This window comes from Staurois parvus, unplaced genomic scaffold (genome assembly GCF_062004578.1).
Source record: "Staurois parvus isolate SC_StPar_1 unplaced genomic scaffold, SC_StPar_1.0 ptg000147l, whole genome shotgun sequence".
NCBI classification, from domain to species: Eukaryota; Metazoa; Chordata; class Amphibia; order Anura; family Ranidae; genus Staurois; species Staurois parvus.
Genome location: NW_028317943.1, coordinates 22,367,058 through 22,386,137, shown reverse-complemented (window position 1 = coordinate 22,386,137; position 19,080 = coordinate 22,367,058). Strand labels below are relative to the sequence as shown.

At 39.5% G+C, this 19,080-nt stretch overlaps 1 protein-coding gene across 2 annotated transcripts in view; it reads left to right on the top strand.

Moving 5' to 3' along the window:
- The window catches only part of MYRFL (myelin regulatory factor like), a 160,456-nt gene that overhangs the window by 75,601 nt on the left and 65,775 nt on the right, over positions 1–19,080 (top strand). For both annotated transcript variants that reach the window (XM_089674114.1, XM_089674113.1), the window contains exons 11-16: positions 2,199–2,399; positions 3,435–3,543; positions 7,781–7,890; positions 10,753–10,934; positions 13,813–13,873; positions 14,031–14,107. In XM_089674114.1, the coding sequence (XP_089530240.1) occupies positions 2,199–2,399; positions 3,435–3,543; positions 7,781–7,890; positions 10,753–10,934; positions 13,813–13,873; positions 14,031–14,107 (740 nt within the window). The remainder of the gene's footprint in view (positions 1–2,198; positions 2,400–3,434; positions 3,544–7,780; positions 7,891–10,752; positions 10,935–13,812; positions 13,874–14,030; positions 14,108–19,080) is intronic.

Below are 19,080 nucleotides of genomic sequence, written 5' to 3'. Positions count from 1 at the left end.
ACAATCACATATGCCTGAAACCCAAGATGAGTACGGCCTTTTCCTGGTGGCTCATGAATCCAGCCCTGGAGTTGTGGAATTTCTTGCCCCCATTAGTTTTAAAGGTTCTTTCAACAGATGCCAGCCTGATGGACTAGAGAGGGGTCCTGGATACCCCCTCTGTGTAAGGGACGTGGTTGCCAGAGAAGAATGTTCTTATTACTCAAAAATGTTTCAAGACTGCTGTTGCAGGTGGGGAACATTGGATGGTGGCCTTCCTAGTTCCAGATTAAACAACAAACTGAGAAAATGTGTCTCCAGGCCCACGAGTCCTGTAACTAGGGCAGTAAATGCTCTTGTGACTCAGTGGGATCTGTTCAGCCTGATCTATATGATTTTCTTCCTCTGAAATGCTTTTCTCCTCTGCTCCATGGGATTGAGGTGAAGGGCATTTCAGTGATACTCTTTGCACCAAACTGGCCTTAGCAGATATGGTACTCAGACCTTATAAGAATCCTGGCAGATTCCCCATGGGCTCTCCCAAATCTCTCAGTTACTGGCTTTAATGGCCAAGCTGTTAAAGTCCAGGTCCTGAAAGACAGGGTTTCGCTATATTCTGCTATCCCTATACTCCTCAAAGTTAGGAAATTACCTTGCAAAGCCTGCTACTGCACCCGGAAAACATATTTCTCAGGGTGCGAGGCGCGTCCATCACAGTAAGTACTTTATAGGAACAGCCCCGTCTTTTCTCCTGTCTGGCCTCTGGTACCATCAAGGGTCAAATTTCAGCCCTGGCAATTCTCTTTCAGAGACAGCCTGCCTCTTACTTCTTTGTACAGGATGTCATTTATGTTTTTCCCCCTGTACGTCACCCAGTTACTCAATAGATTTCATCATGGTTTCTGACTTGGAGGCATTCATCTGTAAAGAACACTTTCTTGTGCTACACAGAGTTGAGGTTGTCTTGAGGCCTCAGGTGTCTTTTCTTCCCAAGGTGGTTTCTTTCTTTTACCTCAATCAAGACATTGTTCTCCCATCTCTCTTTTCATCATTCTTGAGGGTCTTCATAAGGGATAGTCTGTTTTTTGTTCCACCATCTCTAGGTGGATTTCTTAGCTCACTAGTTAAGCCTATAGACTCAAGTACAGGGTTCCTTTCTTTCCTGTCAAAGCATGCTTCTCTAGATCAGTCAGGGCTCATTTACAGTTGTTTAGCCCTCTGAAGAGCAATCCACATGGCTCACTCTTTAGAGGGGGCCTGGCAGGTGGTGAGGAGGCCTTCTATGACCTCTCTACCATCTATTTTAGCCCCTTCAAACCCGCACAACCACAACATAATTGTGTGCACTGCATGTGGTTGCAGGGTGGCTGTTGTGTGGCCCCATTCGCTTGAGTGGGTCATGTTCAGCAGGTGGTACTGCCCCCCCAAACATGACAGCAGGGATACACTTTTGGTGTATACCCCAAAGGTCTGTCATTGCAGCTTTGGAGGATTGGTTGAGAGTCAGTGAAAATGTGTCTCAACTACACGTTTTTACCTACCGTGTAAACCAAGTGTAAACTAAGGCTGGCCATACATTATACAATTTTCTTGAGAATTTTGCTTTAGATTTACCTAAAACCATATAATATGAAGTCAAACCGAAACAACACTTTCAGTTGTATCCAATTAGGCAGACCCTTGCACTACATAGTTGAAGGTAAATCTAAAGGAAATTAGGCAGAAATTGGACAGAAAATTGTATAATGTATGGCCAGCCTAAGCCTTAGCGCTTCATGGAATTTTCAGCATCAACTGTTTCTCTGATTTGCAAATGAAATCAGGTGTTAACTTGGTCTGCTGTTCACACATTCGTTAGATTTCACCAAGCGAATGCTCAGTCCTGAAGCCAACTCTTCAGGTGGCTCTGTAAGCATTATTAAGACCCATTATTGTGGTTTACAAATGCCTGTGTTAGTATTCTGTATGCTGTGTTGCCAGGTGGACTGCTTTTGGGTGTCCCAGTGTCTCAGAATTTCTTTTACCTTGCGTCTCTTAATGAAAAGGATTTTATGAGAAGTCAAAAATCGTGTTTACTTTTTTTTAGGATCATGTTTGACTATAGTAATTGTAATGCAGGTAACATGTTTAGTATTTATTGTGAACATAATTTTTGTCTGTGAAGCACCTGTTCCTGGAAGTGTTTGATATTGTACCTATTGGACCTTAACATTATTTAGGCATCGAACCCTGGGCAGTTTGAGAATGATAATGAAGTTCTGTGGCAACGAGGACATGTCCCAGAGGCAGTGGTGTCTCATGGTCGGGTAGGAATTAACACTGACACACCTGATGAAGCATTGGTTGTCTGTGGCAATGTGAAAGTGATGGGGACAGTCATGCATCCATCTGACAGTCGAGCAAAGAGGAACATCCAGGAGGTAAGCCCCAAGAAACTGCTGTGCCTTTCTAATGGACATTACTGTAGAACAAAACCAAAGCAGTGACATGACGGGGCCTTCTTCGGACACATCAGAACAAGAATATATATGGGTTTTCTCAAAACTGTGCTAAAAAAATCTTTCTATTTTTATTCTGGTGTCCTTCTGGCACCAATACAATGAGTAATTGAATTCTCTAGAATTGAAGAGATTTGAATCTGTACAAAATTGTAGTTCTTTTCACAGTGTTGGTATGTTGGAAATTCTGTGTAGTATTTAATTACGTTTGACAATTATTACAGGTAGACCAAAGTGAAGGTGTGTAACTGGCAGTTCTGGATTTGAATATAGGAAACTAGGAACACTACACTTTGTCATATTAAAGTGATATTAAACCCTTGATTAATGCCCCACCCCCCCTAGTGTGTGCATCAATTCAAACGCATAGCCCAAAAGATACTTGCATCATTAAAAACGTGATTTCTACCCACCCTTCTAAAAGTTTAGTGTTGCTTTTGACTTCCTTTGACATTCATCATGGGGACAGGAAGTGAAGGAAAACCCCCTCAATGAAGACACCAGAATGGGTATAAATAAGGAGCTGACAGATGGTATAACCCTTTTCTACTTTATTTGAACGTAAAAAAAAAAAAAAAGTGTTGCCCAACATTTTACTCTAAATTTTGTAAACAGAAATATGGTAAGTATGGATAGGCCAAAAGTATACCTGCTCCATCTCCATTGTTCTCTGTTATGAGGGAGATCATTGGTGCTGAGATTTACATGGCCTAAGATGCAAATAAATTATAGATGATCCCACACACAGTCCCAAGGTTCCAATTTTTTTTTTTATTTAGCCAAGCAAAGGCATAAAGCTAAAAGCCTGCACCTACTAACATGTTTCAACCCTAAAAAGGGTACTAATGACATGCCTTTGTATAGAGAAATACATTTTTGGAACCTTGGACTGTGTGCAGGATCATCCATAAATGCCCTAGAGAAATACGAACATTGTATTTTTTTTTTCCTATTCAGGTTGACACAGTGGAACAGCTCAAAAGAATAGCTCAGATGAGGCTGGTGGAGTATGACTATAAACCTGAATTTGCAACAGCTATGGGAATAGATACGCTTCATGAAACAGGTAATTCAGCCCTTTGCTTTTCCCTAAAGCAAAACTCAAGACAGAAAGCTTTTTTAATTTCTGGTGTGATTAAAAAAAAAAAGTTACCTCTTCTGGGATGTATGCCACATCTGGATTGTTGTTCTGTACTATAAAATGTATACTTTTCTTCATATTGGATATTACAGCTTCTGCTGTAGTTCTGGTCCACTGTGGATATGAGAACTGCAGCTCTCATACATGTTAACGCTAGTGTTATTCATCCACCCCCTTTCCCCTTGGCCACTCAAAGAATGCTGTGTATTCTGTGTTCTATTTAGGATCAGAGGCAGCCACAATACCTTTTCACTCTACCATGCTTTACAGTTGGGATGAAATTTTGGTGTTGGTAGCAGAATTTTAGTCTGCAATAATGACACTGGATACATTATTTATTTTATTTATTACAGGTAGTTATATGGCGCTGTCAATTTACGTAGCGTTTCACATATACATGGTCCCTAACTCGCATTCATACAAATACATCTTATTTAGGGCCAATTTAGATAGGAGTCAATTAACCTACAAGCCTGTCTTTGGGGTGTGGGAGGAAACCAGAGTACCCATAGGAAACCCACATAGGCTCAGGGAGAACAAGCAAACGCCATGCAGGTAGTGCAGTGGTTGGGATACAAAATAATGACCCTAGTGCTGATAAGTGGAGGTGCTAACTACTTAGCTCAGGGGTGCTCAATCTTTTAACTAGCGAGGGCCAATTAAGTTATTTAGTAACCGGTTACGTGCAATGAAATGGTTCAAAATTTAAAATTTTGAATAGCATAATGAACATTTTCATCCTGCAGCTGTTGAATTACAGTGGGAGGGAGAGGAGGAGAAGCTTTTTTTCAGCGGTTGCAGGAGGAAAATGGAGAGGATCGGTTGCTGTATATGCTGCCCCTCCTGTCCAATTCTAAAACCGAATGTGACAGAGAGACTGCATGGGCCCCCTGGAGCATGGGGCAGGGTCCCCATTGTGACCCCTGATGCTACACTAATAGTGGTTTGCTGGTAAAAACACATCTCAACTAGGGTTTTACTGCCCCCCCCCCCCACAAACTGCAAATGTAGATGAGCCCTTACTGTCCTGAGCCCCCATATGAGGCTGCTTTTACACTGATGAGCTGTGGTTTACCTGCACCATGGGTGCAGCGCAGTGCACCTGCATCTTTCCTGCGTTTTGCCATAGACTTCTATTATAGCTTGCGGGTGTGGTGCACTTTCTGAAAGTGCACCAAAACTCCTTCATTCAAGAGTTTGGTGTGCTTTCAGAAAGCAAATTAAACCTGCAGGATATAATTGAAGTATATCGCTCAGTGCACCTAAGGCAGTGGCCCGCATGTCACGAGTTGAGCACCCCTGACACAGCCACTGTTCTAACCAATGGTTGTGTCATTTCTAAGAGATTAGAAAAATCAGAAATGTTTCAGAAGTGGTAAGGATCATCCAATTGGTCTTGAAGGTGGGCAGCATTTTCTTTAATTACAGGGGCTTCCTCAGTAGTTGTTCACATGATAGATCAAGAATACATTAATGAATTAATATATTTTCTAGTATGCAATAATATATTTAAAGAGAGGCCTGAATATTTTGAAAAACTCATTAGAGGGTAGTTGGACATGCAAACACAGCATGACTGCCTTCAGATATCTGTTATTTCCATAACATTAGGCATCTTTGCATGTTTAGGGGCCTACAGAGGCTAGGAGGCTAGGTTAGGAGGTAACACAAACACATGTGACACCAGCAAATTAAAAGATAATTAATAAACATTATTTTATAACCTGTCCAATGACTATTCCCCCAGATTATCCCTGGGAGTAAGTAGAAAAGAAATAGTGAACTGTTTGCACCATTTTCATTTCTTGCAAATATTTTGGAAGTGCAGAGATGGGTCCTGGTGCAGTAAGGATAAACAAAAGTACCGTTCAACTATAATTCTAAACTATCATTCTCTAACCAAAAGGTTTTTTGATGATTGTACTGTGTGAATTTATTCTTGTAGGATGTCTACTCCTAAGGAGAGTAAGAACTGTTCTGATTTGTTTTCTGTTTATAATCCATATGCCTGATTTTGTACTGTTGGATGTCATTTGTCTAAACTACACTGGCAATTTTAATCCCATGCCACTAAACAATATTTTGTTTGTAGTCATTTAATCTTCAGTTGAAATGAATGAGGTGACTATCAGCATGTGGTTAAATCACTACAAAAAGACTTTGGTATAGATGCCAAAGGCATACAGTGGTTACTTCAGGCAACGGATGTGGCAAAAGCTCTAGTACACCTGATGGATATGTTAAAAAAACAAACTTTATTAGTCTACAAAAACATAAAAATAGTAGTACAAATAGGACAAAAAAGTATAAATCACATAACCTCTTGAATGATCATATTACAAAGAGACAGCTAAAAAGTGTCAAATTAAAATACATACATACACATGCAAGCCACATAAAATCTGCCTCACCACAGATCCAATAAACACAGACCTAATGTGTGGTGTATACAGTTATCATGTGGTTAGGGAACTCCCCCAGTTGGTATATCTGTCACATTAACCACTAATAAGTGATTGCACGCTTTAGACCAAAAGAGGTAAGTGATCATATGTTGCTTTAGGCCTAATCAGGCCTCTGTATCTATTGGAGTTTGAAAGAGCCACGACTAGCAGCACCAATTTAGAACCATAGGAGTTAACCCGTCCCTTTTTGAAACTCCTCCCTCCTGCCCATTTGACTGTATCAACTGTAAAGGGTCTCGGGTAAGAACCAATAACAGGGTAACATGGGCTTTAGTAGTGCTTAGGTTTGTGCTGTTCAGCGAATAAGAGCCTTCTCTATAATCACCCTTCTCAGTTGTCCATAAACAACGTGCCCACTTGGTAGAGTAAATCCTGTGGGTATATAGGTATCACTAGGGCATAGACATGGGTGGATTATGAGGACACATGGCTCATGAAATTGTAAGTAGGTCACCAATGTGCATAAATATTAACACGTAAATGGTCTATCTATTACAAGGACAGTCTATATGCCAGAAGATATGGGTATTATCAATTTCAGCCAGGTAAAACATCCCTAGGAGATCATGGACTGCACTTCAAATCGTATACCACAATGGGTATGTGCTCATAATTGAGTGCTTCTGTCATGGGAATGTGTGATCCTATAGACTTGGTGACTAGTGCCCAAGAGTTAACAGTTAAGGCTTGCCCATGACAGGTATATGAACACAGAAGTCCGCAGCACTGTCCATAGGCAGAATGAATGGAACCCGCTTAGGGTGTAATTCTTGTCCTATGACAGGTAGTATCATGTGGGGCCACACAGCCGATGATAACCATTGTTGCCTAATGATAAAGCTGCTGGTCAGTATGTGAAGTGAACATACATTCACTGTTGTGTCGTGTGGCCATATTAATAAGGTTCACATAAGGTGTACTTATTCAAAGTGCCTTGTCAGTGGACACTTACATGTCAGCAACTCGCTCAGAGATCGGTGTACATGTCAGCAGATACCAGTAAGTTGCATCTCTGCAGGAGCTGGCAGTTACTGAGCTGTGGGTTCATAGAAACTTTCATATGAAGTGCATGGTTGCCTGTATGTAAGGATAATCCTGTGATATCTGTCGTCCTTGTGCTGCTACGTGCACAGTTCACCTCACCCTGAAGGGGAGAAGTCCCATGTATGGTGTGTACAGGGGCGGACTGACCATTTGGAAACTCGGGCACTGCCTGAGGGCCCTGGGTCAGTAGGGGGCCCCATGAGATGCCCCTGGTACCTTTTTCATAGGCTTTTTTGAGTTTGGACAGGAACACAGGGGCCCCATGATCCCCTATTGCCCGGGGGCCCCATGAGTTGTCAGTCCACCCCTGGGTGTGTACCAAAACACTCAGATGGCTTCGTCCATCAACTGGTTTCGCCGTGCAGTGGTGTATCTTAGCTTTAAGATGCCAACTGGCTACACTGGCAATTTTAATCCCATGCCACTAAACAATCTTGTTTGCAATCACCTGATTTGCAGTTGAAATTAGTGAGGTGATTGGCAGCATGTGGTTAAATCACTTACAAGCAGAAGACTAAGAATACCCGTGTAGTTTAGCCAAGTGTTTTAAAAGTCTTTGTGGTCTAGTAGTTCACCAAGCTATATAATGGCACAACCATATTGGTAAAACCAATGCTACCTTGCAAAAAATAATAAATATTTCTATATTTTAGGTATAATTGCTCAAGAAGTTAGGAATGTTTTACCACATGCTGTTAAAGAAACTGGCAACATCACATGTGAAAATGGAGAAACAATTGAAAATTTACTGATGGTAGATAAGGTAATGCTATTTATTTGTTTAGTTTTACTGCAAAAGTGTGGATAATGCATTGATGTGTGTAGTACTACATCTATCAGGCTGTGTCTGATTCCATTCTCTTTTTCCAGCTGTTCACCAGATGTCTTCTGATTTTATATATGTGTGATCTTCTTTCACTATACAGACTTCCAGTCACAGTTTATTTTAAAACCGTGCATCACAACTGGACACTAATTGTTTGAAGGTTGTTCATAAAATCTAGTGCAAGAAGGGACTGTAGGAAAGCCAGCAATGAGTCTACTGCTAGCTAGGCGGTAAACCCGTTTGATGAGCACTGGTTCAAGTGTCACCAGTCAAAGGCACTGGCTTTTCTGGGGTTTGAATTGTAAGGAGTGCCACATGTTGAAAGTTGTGGACTGGGTAGTTACTAAGTTGCACATCCCACAAGTTCACTTCATTAGCAATGAATGTGAGTAGGCAGACTGAGATTAGCAACAGAAATTGAGTCTTCCACAGGAGATGCCAAACCTGGGGACTTCCCAGAGTTGGGAGACAAATAAGAAAGCAGCTGAACGAGGGCCAGATCAGTCAGAGGACTGCTATAAGTTCCCTTAAACATTTTCCATTAGCGGCAGTCACCATAGACGTTCCTTCATTAATTGAACAACTGACCTTTTTGTATTAAAGGATGAGTTCTCCTTTGGGAACATGTTACATGTTCCACCCAGCCGCTGCTGATTCCACCCCCCCTTTGTAACAGCAGTACAGGGAGAAGTACCCCATACAAGCTATCACTTTTTAAAAGTGTTGCCGTGAGGAGCTCCGCCCACATGGCCACATCATTCATTCACAGAGTTCTGTGAATGAATGAACTACAAGTCCTTATAGTCTTAGCGGCTGTCTGCTCGTAGTTCTCAATGAATTACCACAGCGCTGTGGAGCACCGTGGTAGTTAATTGATTCTTCCTTTCAGTATATCTGTATACCCGTACATCCCGTACGGGCAAGCAGATATACTGACAAGTCTGCAGGGGACCTGCATGGCACCACTGATCTGCTGATTCCTAGTGCAATGCTTTACAGGCTCCTGCAAAAAAAATAATAAATGCACATTTTTCTACCTGCAAAAAAAGAGTATTTATTATTTTTTGACAAAAGGTGAACTTCTCCTTTAAAGCAGAACTGCACTGCATCTGAGCACCACAGACCAAAAATGCTGCTTAATATAATAGAGACGAGCACGCAGGAAAAATTTGTTTTGTTTCCTTTCGGATTCGTTTAAGTTAATACATTTGTTCATCATATTTGTTATATTAGAATGATTCGTTTTCAGAATTTGTTTCGTATATTCATAGTTGTTTCGTGTATTCATTCAAATCAACAAGAAATTCACCATTTGAATTCACATTTTAAAAGACTGCTTTATTTGTTCTATTTCATTCTAGTCTAATCTATTCTATTTTTTCTACTCTGTTCTTTACCTTTATTTTTTCTGTTCTATTCAGTTCCATTGTATTCTGTTCTATTCCTGTATTTTCTATTCTACTCTATTCTGTTTCATTCTATTCTTTTCCATTCTGTTCTTTTCTATTCTAATAAGCCGCCTAAGTAGGAATAGTCATCTTATTTCACTTTTATACCTTACTCTAGTTATTGCAATATGTTACAATTTCAAATTCATAATTTATTTTGTTACAATTATTTTGGATTCATTTAAATTTGTTACTGTTGTGAGTCAGAAATTCAGATACATCCAACTCTGCGAAATTACTTTGAAAAACGCTCCCTAGCATTTCTGGACTTGGCCCTCCTGAGTAAGGGCAGATGATTCAAATACATTTATTTCCTGGAATCCACCCATAGCTCAGGCATGCAGACAGGAAGGTGTGCTGTAGCCACTCCTCCCCACCTCCAAGACTCCTGGGATTTATGAGAACATTTTCTAGGCCTGAAAACCAGGAAGTAACTGTAAAAATGTAAAAAAAAAAAAACTTCAAGTAAAAATAATATACTTTCCTATCTATTTACTAATGCTAGCAGCATAAGGATTAAAAATAGTCAGTGTTGATTGAGAGAGTGAAGTTCCGCTTTAATTAATGAAAAATTAAATACCGTGAATTCGATATGAATCTGATATCTTAGATTATCTTTTAAAACCTTAATGAAACTACGACTTAAATACAATATCTTACTATTTGTTTTTACATAATGACACTTACCATTGTTTGAATTGGAAACCCTGAACTGTAATCACCAAACTAATTTTTCTAATAAACAATAGTTTATCAATGACACTCAAGCTACTGTAAGTACCATTAGGTTGTTTCTTTGCAACTTGTTGGCTTGCTCCTTAGTTTAGGTAATGTGATCCAAAAATTAATATGTCAAAATTATATACAGGAATAGGTATTAGTGTTGTTTGCCACAACAATGTTAGTTTTCAACCATATGACTGCCATTTTCAGTTCCAATTGGTTCACATTGCTGCAAACAATTGTCATTAAGGTCAGTAATGATTATTTTAAGTGAGTTGAAAGTGTAGTGTGAAAGTCTCTAAATTTAGCCAGTGTGCTAGTCAGCATGCCCATAGGTGACAAGGGGTGTATACAGTAATACAGTAAATATGTTCTAATTTCTTTATGAATTATAACAGCTCTGGTGTGCTGTTTCTGCAAAGATAAGACATGATTACCCACATGTTAATGATCTGAATTCAGTTTACTGCAGTCCTTTAAGGGGTCAAAAATGACATCTGGTTGGCTACCACAGATTTTTCATTGCACTGCTTTAGTAAACCTATTGGTGTATTTTTGCATTGTAAACAAAATTATTCCCCATACAGTAAATAATCATAACAAATAATAGGATGGCTTTCTTTTTCAGGACCAGATTTTTATGGAAAATGTAGGAGCAGTAAAACAGCTCTGCAAACTCACAAATAACCTTGAAATGAGAATTGAGGAACTTGAAATATGGAACCAGAAGCTTGCCAAACTAAAACGTATGAGCAGCCTAAGACAAACTGCCAGTGAGAGGCCTTCTTCGAGGGTAGAGAATATTAAAAGGTTACTATGATGTAGTGAAAAAATACATATATTTCATATTTATATGATACTAGTCACCTTTCCCAAACCTGTTTAAATAAAACTATCTTTATTATATAATTTTTAACATTTAAAGTGTTGCTGAACCCACAACAGTAAAATCAGTCTGTATATGCAGTAAAGCATGCTTGTTATACTCACTGTGGAACCTAAGGGGTTAATCCTCTGCATTGTGTAAAAAGGCTGTTTGTTCCTGTCTTCTCTGATCGCCCCCTTCTTCCACTGTCCCCAATGCATCTGATAGTACAGAGCATCTGATAGCTCTAGGAGTCACTCTGCACATGCTCACTTAAGTGTGTATTGCTAGAGAGTTTTTTTTTCTTTGGGAGAGTGCATGTGATTAGCACAAGCATGGGACCAATCAGCACTGTCCAGACAGAGGGTCAGGAGTCCTGCAGCCTCATAGGACAGTCAGAGCAGAATGAGAACTCCTACAAGCTTTAACCAGTGCTCAGCTGGACACTGATAGAAGTCACAAGACTGCTATATACTGCTGATGAAGGTATTTAGCAGTTTATATTTACTAATATAATTGCATTTCCATGTTCTGTGTACTGTGGGAGACCGGATATAGTGAATGTAGGGTCTTGGGTTTAGTAACATTTTAATGCCTGACTATAATCGCTTGGGTCTCCAAACAAGCTGTTTAGGGTAGACCAGATGTAAAATTAGAGAAAACAATGAATTGGCAGATGGATGATAAACAATATTCTCGAGGTAGTAAAAATAAAAATCTTTTGGCCCCACCATGCATTGATGGGATGTGAACTTGCTCACCAAACACCAGAATCCACAAATTATTAGTGTAATTTAGAGGCTTGACAACATTTTCAGAATCTGGGTCACATGCTGAATTGTAGCAGCTCCAAAAATCTGTGGAAATTTTTTTTCTTTGAGAAGGCAAACAGCTCTTGCTTGTAATGTTAGTTCAGTCTTCTGGATTACTTGTCCCAGCCACCCTTACAAATAACTTATCATGCGGGTGTGCATGGTGGTATTTGTTCAGGACAATGGACAACAACAAACACTGCTTATATAACTGCAGGGACTCCTGGTATTAATCAATGGGCAGATGTTTTAAAGGAGGAGCATTACACCTTGCAACAAGTGAGCACCACAAGATAAGTGGCCATTCAGAATTGCTTTATACATACATCCAAGGGGGAAGAATTGTGGGCCAAATTGTAAATACATTAGTGGCAGCAAAGCACAAATAGGTCCACAAGCCAGTAGGGCTAAATATTTACTGTGATTCCACCTATTGCTTTCCAAGAGTTATTTACATTTCTATAAATCAAAAAAGGCAGAAATAAAAGAGAGAGCTTTTTTTACAGTTTGACTAGGGATCATTTGATACCAGCTAGTGATAACAAAATAGGTAATTAGGGTTACTTAGGAATAACCAAGCCTTAATTAGGCTTGCTTTTTAGTTGGTGGGTTTTCATTTTTGCCTAGACTTAATTTGTGTTTAAAAAAAAAAAAATCTCAAGGTTGGAAGAGATGCCACAGAAGATCAAGTGATTGAGAACTGGGTAAGTAAAAGAATATGTCAAATGTTTATACTCTCCCTGCATTTCCACCAATGCAAGGAAGATTGATAGATTGGCACCTCCATACAGCCCTGAAAGTGTGGGTTGCTTTTAAACTTTACTTGCTTTTACACCAGGCTCTTTGAATGGCATTCCATGGCTTTGCTCTGGAACATCACAGAGATTTTAACTTACATCTGCCTATTGGAGCATCCTTGCATAGCTTTTGCACCATGTGTAAGTTGTCATTAGTTTCCACAGTCCCTGGGCTCTTAACTCTGTTGACACATAACCTGTACCCCCATCCCCCCTCCCACTTCCCAGAATGCATTCTAGTTACCTGAAATTATTATCTATGCACATGGTTATTGTGACATGGATGTGCACTATAGTCCACTGGAAAAATATCCCAGGCGCCTAAACTCAAAGAATGGCTCATGCAGTTGGAGTGAGTAGCTGAAATGGTCTCATTACAAAATGACTTCTGAATAAAAAGACATTGGGAATGATTTACTAAAACTGGAGAGTGAAAAATCTGGTGTTGCTGTGCATGGTAGCCAACCAGCTTCTAACATCAGCTTGTTCAATTAAGCTTTGACAAAAAACAAACAAGCTGATTGGAGAGTGCAAAATCTGGTGCAGATCTGCATAGAAATCCGTTTTTGTGAATCAATCCCTTTATGCCTAACATTATTTTTTGGGTGTCAGTTTAAACACAATATTGATTGAACCCAGTATGGTTCTTGACTTGGGGATAGACCATGAATGTTTTAGCGGGCCCGGGAGGGAATGGTTGAGTGTTAATAACGATCATGAGGGTTGGTTAGCTGCTGGCTTATCCTTTCCTGTTCCTGATCCTATGCCCACTCCTTCCCTGTACCTTTCTGCCCCTCCATCCAACACACCACCAACCCTGTGTAAAAGCACTCCAACACTTCCAGATCTGAGTTGAAACTCCATAAAATATTATGGAAAGAAATGAAAAGTGTCTTAGAAGGTTTTTTTTTTTTTTAATTGAGAATGGGTAGAAGCAGGTGGGATGGGAAAGATCAGGCTTTATTCTTCCCATATATGTGCTTTAAACATTTGTCAGAAGGGGTGGTGCAAACTACAGCTTCTTACTAAAATAGCTATCTATTTATCTGGTTTAGAGAGTATGTTTAATTTCAATTAATATCTCAATAGTATGATTATGCAACATATTAGAATTGTACACAGGTTAACACTTTTGTGCATATAGGATACATGAAGCTATCCTTGCAGTTTGATCAATACACTACCAGTTTCAACTATTTGATTTTTTTTTACAGATATAGCAAAGTTAGTCACGTACCACTGCAAAAGAGACCATTAGCAGTAAAAGTAAAAAAGGTTAGTAGAAAAAAAAAACAGGCATTAAAGGAAATCATATTTTGTACTTGAACATTGTGAAAATATGTTGGACATATAAGAAAATGTTTCTGTAATGCTCACAGTATACATTTTTATTACATTACAGTTTATTGTTTCACTTTCCTGATTTATGCAGATTCCAAGAAAACAACAGTGCCCCAGAAGGATATTCCAGGCTACAGTAATTGCACTGATCTCTGTCATGGCACTTTGGTAAGTACTTAAAACAAAATGTCCACAAAGTGGAAATATAGCGGGGAAAATAATTATTTGATCCACTGCAGATTTTGTAAGTTTGCCCACTTACAAAGAAATGAAGGGTCTATAATTTTTATGATAGGTGTATTATAAATGATGGAGACAGAATATCAACCAAAAATCCAGAAACAACACATGATACAAATGTTATAAATTGAGTTGCACTTCAGTGAGTAAAATAAGTATTTGATCCCCAAGCAAAACATGACTTAGTACTTAGTGGAGAAACCCTTGTTGGCAAGCACATAAGACATTTCTTATAGTTACCAGGTTTGCACATGTCTCAGGAGGGACTTTGGTCCGCTCTTTTTTACAGATCTTCTCTAAATCCTTAAGGTTTCTTGACTGTCGTTTGGCAACTTGAAGTTTCAGCTCCCTCCATACATTTTCTATAGGATTAAGGTCTGGAGACTTGCTAGGACACTCCATGACCTTAATGTGCTTCTTCTTGACTATCCTTTGTTGCCTGTATGTTTTGGGCCATTGTCATGCTGGAATACAAATCCACAACCCATTATCCCTGTTCTGGCTGAGGGAAGGAGGTTCTCATCGAAGATTTTACAATACATGGCCCGTCTATTGGCCCCTCAATGCTTCAAAGTCGGCCTGTTCCTTTACCAGAGAAACAGCCCCAAAGCGTAATGTTTCACTTCCATGCTTGACTATAGGAATGGTGTTCTTAGAGTCATAGTCAGAAGTTTTCTTCTTCTAAACACAGCGAGTAGAGTTAATGCCAAGAGTTCAATTTTGGTCTCATCTGACCACAGCACTTTCTCCCAATCCTTCTCTGAATCATTTAAGTGTTAATTTGCAAACTTCAGACGTGCCTTCTTGAGGAGGGGGACCTTGCGGGCACTGCAGAATTTCAGTCCATGGTGGCATATTGTTACCAATGGTTTGTTTGGTGACTGTGGTCCCAACTGCCTTGAGATCATTTACAAGCCCTTCATGTGTAGTTCTGGGCTGATCCCTTACTTTTCTCATGATCATCCTTACCCCATGAGGTGAAATCTTGCATGGAGGTCTAGACTGAGAGCGATTTATGATTATTTTGTATTTCTTCCATTTGCGAATAATCGCTCCAACAGTTGTCTCCTCACCAAGCTTCTTGCTGATGGTCTGGTAGCCCATTCCAGCCTTGTGTAGGTCTACAATCTTGTCCCTGATGTTCTTTAACAACTCTTTGTTCTTGGTCCATGGCGGTGAGGTTTGAATGGAAGAAAGGGATTCTGTGGACAGGTGTCTTTATACACATAATGAGTTGTCAATAGGAGCACCTTCTTAAATTGACATGACTAATCTTTGTACCACATGACCACATAGCCAGTCTGTGGGAGCCAGAATTATTGTTGGTTGGTAGGGGATCAAATACTTGTTTTACACACTGAACTGCAACTCAGTTTATAACATTTGGATCATGTGTTTTTTCTGGATTTTTGGTTGGCAAACTTACAAAATCTGCAGAGGATCAAATAATAATTTTCCCCACTGTATGACTAAAAGGCACAATAAATATACCTTCCTCCTTTTTAAAAAAATTATTCCACAATGTTAATTATACATGTATAACTTATACAGTATAACTTTTAAAATCACTTAAAAATGGTTCCTTGTAAGGAATGCAAATTTCACTTATATTAAATTCAAATCCTTTATTGAATATTAAAGAAAACATGCATCAAATTCATATGCATTACATTATTTATGCTCCAAGGCCACAAACATGCTAAGCAGGGGCACAGAACACCTGACAGCTCTAATGTGTTATCCTCCCTAATGCGGCATCCTCAGAGGAGTGAGGTCTGAATGATCACACTACTGCTACTAAATGGCTCCCCATGAACAAGACTTCAGACAGCAGCCAAACACCCAGAAGATGTATTCTACCCAGCTGGGGCTAACAGTGCTCGGGAATCTAGGTAGAACGAAGGAACCAGGAGGGGTCACAACAGGGAAGCCAATTGCCACAGCACCACTTGCCATAAAAATACAAACAACAAGAGCAGTCTGTGCCCTATCAATTTAGCATGATAACAATATAGAAAATATCTTATGTGTGCTTTCTATGATACATATGGGCAGTAAAATGCCAAATGTTTACCTCAGGTTACACATGCAAAACATACATGAAATGTATGGATGCAAACATCTCCTCAGATCATGCATGCACAGTTACACACATACACATGAATTCTTGGGTATACTGAGATATTGTTTGGTGATGTGATTACTGCCTACTCCTTTGAATTTACCTCTTTGTTCTACTTTGGAGACAGGCATTGCCAAGATAACTGTCTAATGGACTTCTTTGGACCAAAAAAGTATTATGTAAATATAAAAAATTCAAAAGCTGTTGTATCTCCATAAAGTTTGTTTACTTGTATGTGAAATGTAAAACTAAATGGTTCAGTCCTGCTGACTCCTGACCATTAGCTGTTTTCAACAGTCTGGTCTTTGTGCTGGGAGCATACAGTGAGCGCATACAGCATTTCTGTATTCTTTCAACACAGAAAGCACTGCCACCCATGGATGAGTATATATGGTGCGTGGGCGTTAAAGCTCTCCTTCTTTGCTGCTCCACATGTGCATTATGTCTGCAGAAAAAGGTTAAAATGCCTGAAAGATGGAGACCTACACATTATCATCAATTTGTCATGTAACATAGAGAATTTTATCATATACAGTATGGTATAATATAGATGAATATCACTCATAAGATCCAGTGGGTTCTATGCCTTTTTAAATGTCCAAATTAGAGGGTGAGAGTACATTTAGTACTGTTTCTTTACAAAGAAGGATAGATATCTTGGTTTATGTGTGATAACTAACTTTACCAGGTACCCTGGACTTGAGTGGAGTTGAGAAAGATTTATTTAGTGAAATATTGGGGGGGGGGATTAAGTCTATTGCTGGCTTGTCTGACCCGAATTGGTACGGGGAGATGATAGCTATTTGTCTACATTAGATCCTTTATGATTATATATTCAATACAACGACAATTTAGCTATCTAACAACAGCAATAAATTCACACATACACCTATGCACAGACCCATACTGTATATGCACCAGTATACAGCAATGTGCAAACGTTATACGCAGTTGTGAAAAATGCTGTAAATGAAGAATGCTTTCAGAAATAGAAGTGTTAATAGTTTTTTTTTTATTAATTAGCCAAATGGAAAGTAAATGAACAGAAGAGAAATCCAACTCAAATCAATTATAATTGGTGTGCCTTTGCCTTCAAAACAGCATCAATTCTTCTAGGTACACTTGCACAAGGTTTTTGAAGGAACTCGGCAGTTTGGTTTGGTATGTTCCAAACATATTGGAGAACTAACCACCGATTTTCTGTGGCTGTAAGCTGCCTCAAATCCTCCTGTCTTTTCATGTAATCCCAGACTTGAAGATGTTGAGATCAGAGCTCTGTGGGGCTAAACCATCACTTCCAAGACTCCTTGTTCTTCTTTATACTGAAGAGAGTTCTTAATGACTGTACATTTGTGGTCATTGTCCTACTGCACAATAAATTTGAGGCCATTCACACGCCTCCCTGATTGTATGGATAAGTATGTGCCTGTATTTCCAGCATTGAGAACACCTTTGATCCTGACCAAATCTCAAACTCCATTTGCAGAAATGCAGCCCGAAACTTGCAAGGATCCTCCATTATGATTCGCTGTTGCCTGCAGACACACATTACTATACCGCTCTCCAGCCTTTCGGTGAACAAACTGCCTCCTGCTACAGCCAAGTATTTCAAATTTTGACTCCTCAGTCCAGAGCACCTGCTACCATTTTTCTGCACCCCAGTTCCTATGTGTTTGTGCATAATTGACTTGCTTAGCCTTGTTTCCACATCTGATGTATACCTTTTCGGCAGCAATTCCTCCATAAAGACCACTTCTGGCCAGACTTCTCTGGACAGTAGATGGTTGTATCTGGGTCCCACTGGTTTCTGCCAATTATGAGCTAATGGCACTACTGGATATCTTCAGATGTCCAGGGGAAGTCATTATGATGTGTCTTTCATCTGTTGCATTAAGTTTTCTTGGCTGACCACTGCATCTATGGTCCTCAGCATCGCCCGTACTTTGTGCTTTTTCGTAAAGAAAAAAAAAAGGCTTAATGAATTGATGCTGGTTTGAAGCCAAAGGGCAGTCGCACCATATATTGATTTGATTTAAATTTTTTTCTGTTCGCTCATTTTGCATTTTATAAATAGACAAAAATAATTCAAATACATATTTTTGAAAGCATTCTAGCTTTACAGCATTTCTTCATAGCTTTTGTACCGTACTGGACATACAAATATTACATAACATTAAAATGTAAACAATAGCCTGTGCAGATAATACAAATGTATTCAATGCAATGATTATAAAAGTAAGAAAAAGAGATACTAATACAATATTTGCATATAAAGGATAAATACTAAAATGCATTAACATGTTGGGGAGTTTGTATAGTATAGCACAATGAATAGTACAGCTCTGAAACTGTAAGGCTTAGTTCACACTAGCTCTGTAAGCAGGCATTTTGCAGGCATTTGAGGGGCGTTTGTAACGCTCCTCAAACACCTATGAAAATTATACACATGGCAGCACACAGTGCTGTTCACGCTGAAGCGTTAGCATTGCGTCGCGGCAAAATTGAGGCCTCATGTCCAGTCAGAAGGAGTTGAAGACATTCAACGCCTCCTATTCAAGTCTATGGTGATGCTTCTCAAACGCCTGACAGGCATTTGTGGGGTGTTTGTAAGGCGTTTGTGGGGTGTTAATACCATTAACTTCATCATAGGTGTTTGTGGTGCTGTTTTAACGCTTGGAAAACGCCTATGAAACACCTTAAAACCGCATATAGGGCATTTGGGGACACTCCCAAACGCCTGTCTAACACCCGTCAAATGCTATAGGGATGTTTGGAAAGA